Source organism: Micropterus salmoides, unplaced genomic scaffold (genome assembly GCF_014851395.1).
Source record: "Micropterus salmoides isolate LMB-PRFRI ecotype aquatic unplaced genomic scaffold, ASM1485139v1 Ms_hic_scaffold_19, whole genome shotgun sequence".
Taxonomy (NCBI): domain Eukaryota; kingdom Metazoa; phylum Chordata; class Actinopteri; order Centrarchiformes; family Centrarchidae; genus Micropterus; species Micropterus salmoides.
Window position 1 is genome coordinate 9,763,513 of NW_024041039.1, and position 6,580 is coordinate 9,770,092.

General features: G+C 36.3%; 1 protein-coding gene across 1 annotated transcript in view; it reads left to right on the top strand.

The window, feature by feature from the left end:
• LOC119910805 (sodium-dependent multivitamin transporter-like) overlaps positions 1 to 181 on the top strand; it is a 6,465-nt gene extending 6,284 nt beyond the window's left edge. The window contains exon 9 of the mRNA XM_038729609.1: positions 13 to 181. Within this exon, the coding sequence (XP_038585537.1) occupies positions 13 to 181 (169 nt within the window). The remainder of the gene's footprint in view (positions 1 to 12) is intronic.
• Positions 182 to 6,580: the final 6,399 nt, after the last annotated feature.

Here is a 6,580-nt window from a genome sequence, read left to right on the forward strand (position 1 = left end):
CTCGATCTGTAGGAAAGCTGAGGGAGCCGTTTTGCTTACCGCCTGGACGCTGAACACGTTCAACTGCCTGCTCTCCATCATCTTGTCCAGTTCCTCCTTGCTGACCTCCCTGCCCACCACCTCTATCTACCTCTGGATTTACACGCCTCCCTGTGGCTCATCTCTGCGTTACTGTAGCTGAACATTGCCTCCTGCAGAGCATTGCTAAGATACTGGTACTTAAGCAATGAGCACTGTGGGCTCAGAGCTGCCACGCTGGGCTTCAAGTTCCCCTCTAAGAGCACTCATGTGCAGCCGCTGCAGCACAGCTGCTCCTTTGCATTTGCCATCCGCCTGCTATTGCACTTTCATATAGTCGGGGGACTTGTGAGTTAACACATTTTCATCTTTCAAAACAAACAAGCTTGAACTTGTTCTTCTGTTAAATGTTTCCTGAGCACTGACTGAAAACACCAAAGAGGCCTGAGCTCAGTCAAGCACATAACAATCTTATATCTTAATCTTATAGGCAGGAAAATGTCAAACTTTTGTAATCAGTATGGGCAGCAGGGGTGAGCACTTTCTACCTCTTCAGTATTGTGTAATTTTAAATGAATGCACTTAATCTGCTGGGACATTTAATCTCCCTTCAGGATTTACCGAACAAGTTTTCAGGCAGAACAGTATAGTATGTCATCTGGTTTTCTGTAAGTGGTTCATACTTGGAATTTAGGTTCACAGTCTGACAAAAAGCAGTCAAGATGCAGTGGCACAAGGAAGTTTAGTTTGTTGATTTTTACAATAGAATAATGTATGTTTTTCATTATTTTGGCACTTATTTTCCACTTTTCCACAAGAATGTGTGTGAAGAGGCCTCGTTTGTTTTTCTTGCCTGTATAGTATTTTCTGTGACGTTCACATGTTTCTATATTTTCAAGGCAGCTGTTACTCAAGAATGTTTTCGTGTCTTAATAGGTTTCTATGTATTTTGTCATGTCAATCAACACTTAAGGTGATGAAGGTTTGTGAAAGGGGACTAATGTTAAGATAAGGTCTTGAGAGTGGGAAAAAAAATGGTATATAAGATACCATCAAGGACGGAAGTCACCAGACACTGACAGTGGACACCAAAAGCATGTGAAAATTCTTTCAGATACGTTGTCTTCCAACTGGGTGGGACTGAAGTGTTCAAATGGGATAACAAATCATGACAGAAGTCTTGCAGAAGTCAGTCTGCTTTGCCACTTTTACAGTCAATCATCTTTCATAAACTGTAATCTCACCAAAGGCTCCTTCTCACCCTGCATGCAGTGAAACCTCAGGTGATTATCAGTCATGCTGCCTGAAAAAGAAGGGTATTTAGGGAAAACGGATGGTTCATGATGTGTAAGAAGCTGTGCAATACAATACTCATTTCCACAGTCAGCGGTGGTGTGTATGTGAATAATCATTTCCACCCGCCTCCATGAGTTTGAGTCATACTGGCTTCTTTCCTCAAAGGGGATTTTTAAGCAAACTTGGTGTTACTAAGCTGTAGATGCACACTCCTCTAGTGTGTAACGGACACTTCATTCTGAAGAAAAAAAGACCAGCATGAATGAGGCTAAAATATCCCCCCAAAACCACAATATAAGCCACAAGCAAGTGTACAATGTTGTCTTCCTGTTTCATTTATGCCCCTATAGTGTGAATCATGGTCAGGAGTTAGCATGTTCATACAGTTTACCTGGTTACTTGTTTTCCACAGGAAAAAAGCTTTTACAGATTCTCAAGGCATAACACTGAACTAACACAATAACTTTTTTAATAAAGTTAAAATATTTAATCATAAAATACTGTTAATATTTTCAAATTAAAAACCTAAATGTTCATGTGAACTTACAGCTAGTTAAAACTCCCACCACCAGATAGCATCCACTAGTCACAGAGTCACACATATGGACTCAAAAGCTGGGGAGAAGCAGGCTGCTATTCACTGTGCATGGCACCTGGCATTTCAGGGCAGAGCTAGGAGACTGTCTGTTTACAGGTGTTTGGGAGTAATTCTGCATATGTACAAAAAAAGCTTGCTTTTTTCTAACTATTAAACTTAGCTTAAACCCGGTGGGTCTATTTTTAATGGAACTTCTCTCCTTGCTCTGCCTAAGAGTTTCTGAATATTTTATTTTCTGTGACTACTTCTGTCATCTTTTTTGTCATCAAGAGCACCGTGAAGTTCCCTGCACACGTGAAACTGACTTGGCCTCTTCAGTCTTCTTTGTTTAATCCCAAAATCAGAGGATGCTTTTATAATTCTTAGTCTGAAATTCAAATCTGAAATGTGTTCTTTAAAACTGAGGTATGTGTACATTGGTGGAATACTTATTTTGTCCAGCAGATGTCAGTAGCACAACAGTAGTTTAACAAAACCTGCCCACTGTTTTCTTGTGATTATTTTTATTTACTACTAACACTGGAGGTTAGATTAAGTATGAGAGCAAATTATGAGACTCTAAATACATAATTTTAACATATGTAGTCAATCATGGCACTTTTGTTTATCCATGTATATCATGACATACAAAAGTGCCCTCCTGTCTTTAAATTATATATATTTATATATATATAATAAAACCAAAATCAAAGGCTATAAGCTTTAAAACTATATGTGGAGTTGGTACTTACATAGATTAATTTACATTTTACAAGTATTTATAATTACTGAAATACAAAGACAATGGTGTATTGAAACAAAATCTTTATATGTTAGAAACATCATACCAGGGTTAGCTGGACAAATCCCAGAATGTGAATTTATTTTAAACATAACACATTTCCATTCATCATGCCACCTTATTATATCAATCAATATACTAAAAAAACTGCAAACCTTTCTGGTTTTCTATTAAAGCACCAAACACAACCCCCAAAACATTATAAGGTGAATGTTCTAGTTTAAATCTAGTTATGTCTTTTTAGTCAGCTGGTTCTGATTTGAGCAGCATGTTTATTTTAATCAATAAACTGTGTTACACGAGTTTCAGATGTAGAATTACCAGTTTACCAGTCAGGAACTAAACATGTGATCAGGTGAAATCTAAGTTCGCCTTGTTTACACTCCACTCAGAGGTCAGGACTGCTAGACTGAGGTACAAAAACACTGGGAAATGGTTAGTTGTGAATTTGCCAAGAATGTTTCTTTAATTAAGGATTGTAAATCTGCTAAAAACATGAGGACAAAGTCCTTTTGTGCACTTGGAAGCTTAAAAGTAGCACATTTTGCCTCTGGTGTCCCTCCACCATGCCAGAATTCTTTGCCATTCCTTTTTTTGGAGATAAAAAGGTTTACCTGTTTATTATACAGTATGTCTGTCATCAAAACTCTTATTACATGATCAGAGTTACACTAAAGTTTGCAAAGTCAGATGAGCAATAAGCATGACTGACCCTCTTTCAGACTGTTTTCAAACGTTACTCAAAATATTGTTGGAGTAATTAGAAATTAAGTTAATTATTAAATGCGTATATTTATAAATATATCTATGTCCATAAGTGTCATCTCTGATTTAAACATTTTTTCTTTTTGCTGAAACTATTTACAACAATGCAAATATTGTAATGCAAAGTCTGTAGTAAATGTACCATTATTAAAATGTTTTGACTTTGTTCTCAAACACATACTGTACAACTGCAAAAAGATAGAGATGAGGTGGAGGATGAATAAAATCAAAACTCTGCTGACCTTTATGTTTTATATTCCAACTTTAAGTGCAGAGCAAGTCATTTTAGTGAAGCATAAAAAAGCACTCATTCATCAGATCTGAATTTCAGCCGTGCACTTATATTTGATACTATGAAACTACCAGGTACAAAAAAAGGACATGCACATGCATGCAGACTGACTCACTGAGACCCCCTGCGTCTTATTACATTATACTGTATTTATCAGGCCTTAAGAGTTAAGTTGCTGTAATCGGTGGAGAAAACATCAGCTGTTTCTTGTTATTCAATGTTGTGAATCTAATAAATCCAAATTATTGGCTTCACACAGAGTTTCACATAACAGAACCAGTGTCTTCGAACATCTAATCAAATTAACATGAATGTCTGTCATGGGTTTGGAGATGTTTCTCGGCTCAAGGATTTCCCATGTTCTCATTTTGTTCAGTTTAGGTTTGGGCTAGGACTTCGTTACAGAGAAGATTTAAGTGTATCCACGTATAAAGTCATATAACAGTGAAGTGTTAGACCCTTCAAAACTCTCTTTATTGTCTTGAATTAAGATCTTTTCTTTATAATGAGTCAGATTTTCTTTGACTGAAAACGACATGCACCCTAATTTAATGAGCATTGATATAAAGACAAAGAGATGGCGAAATATTAGTAAAATTATTAGCTAGCTTTATATCTTTGCTGACACTAATTTTGACAGCAAACTTACGAAAACAGTGCCAGGAAGGGAATGCTGGGTTATGCTCCGTTAAATACCACTATTCCATTTAAGATTAGTTGGGAACCATAGCTCAATGGACACAACTTTTCGCAATAAAGCAAATAGGTATATTTCTTAAAATGTCAAACTAGTTAACCTAACCTTTAAATTGTCACCCATCTCTACGTATGATCTACAGTTCTCAATTTGATACATTATATTTGTGCCCCAATAATAACAAGTCTTATCTTTCCATATTTTATCTAGTAATAAGTATTATTCACATTCATAAACTTAAACAGTCTTGGCCACAGGTAGTCTCAACGACTGTAACGACTGTCGTCACAGCAACAAGGAACACTAACGAACCAGCGGTATCGATGACCCGGGATAACGACCCCACTGAGGTTAAATAGCTGAGTTTCCCTGCCAGTCAGTCAGAACTGAAGAAGTCCTTTGGATGAGGGACGTAACGTCTTCCAGTATCTTCAACCAAGTCCAGTTGCCCTTCATTTTAACCCTCGTTGGATAACTATGACCTGGATGACTGAGAATCTTCATAGACATTCATAAAAAGCATGCATACAACAGTGGAATCTGTGGAGTTTTAAGAACCTTGTAGCCCTTTGAGATTTGTTTCAAATGTAAAGTGCATTAAAAATAAAATGTATTATTATTTTTTATTATAACCACTGAACATATACCAAAAACAAACACCAGATCAGCTCAATAACACGTCAGTTCCTCCAAAGATTATGAACAGAACACTCAATGAGTAAATAGATGGCAGATTACAAGACAGATATAAATAGTTTATCCCTCTAGAGTCTGAAGTAGGGCAACTTTATTTAAAGGTCAAGCTTTTACAGCAGCTTTGTCTACATCAATCAAAGCTCTTGGACTTTAGACAACCTGTCAGACTGTTTTATGTGTTGTGCCCTGCTCATGGTATTCTGCCCACATGTCTCTGTTTAATCTCCAAATTACATTACATGAGTTTTGCTCCAGAGTTACATTTGACTAGTCATCTGATTTCCATTTTAAATACTCTGATAACTGTCATAAGATGAAAGCTTAGAATATTTCAAAGTCAAGAAGTTGTCTTTAAAATGGGAATCAACTGAGTTGAGATATATTTTTACTGCAAGTATATAGTTTCATAGACTAATCAGAAAATACACAGCGTATCCTGTACCTGTAAATCCATTAAGATTAAAACATCAAGCATTTCAGGATGACAGGACGAGTATTTAAATATACATGATATATCCTGATGTTTCTGCTTTATGATGCTTTGTGAAATCAAACCAACTACATTTTCCAAACAATCAAATTGTGTGTCCTAAAATATTACCATTAAAAATCCAAAACATAAAATATCCGAAGAGTAACAAGATTTTGCAGTCCACAGATTAATTGAATTAATCAGGGTACTTTTTTAACGGTTCAAATATAATAATTTGACTTTCAAAATAACAGCTCTTTCTTTAGAAATATTAAAATAGTTGCTGGATTTTATATGTACCACTTTCTAGATATCTAGATAATTCATAAGCCATTGATTCGAAAACATTTTTGGGTTAGCAGGTTGTGAAAAACCCCACTGGCAAGTGTTCATTCTTTATATTTGGTAATAATGCAGTTATAGTGGTTGGTAATACATTAATAAATGCTCATGAGCTTCTTATAAGCCACTTAGTCTGCAGTTATAAATGTTAGTAAGGTAGCTCACCTGCCAGAGCCATATGAATCAAGTGCTGAGCATGCTGAGTCTTTACTGCAGCAGCTCGGGTTCAAGTCCGCCCGGGTCATTCACTGCATATCAGCCTTTCTCTCTCTCTCCTTCCTTTCCTGTCTCTCTTTACTCTGTCAATAAAAGTAAAAATGACAAATAAAAAAAGTAATTAGCTTCTACTTATCCCTTTTCCTTCTGATACCTTATTAGAAAGTGGCACTGACATTTTATATAGATGTCATTGTATTTTGTACTATTCCAGTTTGAAAAAACAACCACTGAACATCAAGTTGTTCTAATCTGTTATGATAAGTGTGCACTTTCTTCACATTGAGGACAACTAATGTCCCACCAGCAGTTTACATAAACACATTAATCTAAGAGGTGATGACTTATTCCCTGATTGACCAAGAACCAGCAGCATCATCAGCATCCACTTTTCACAGTCATGGCAG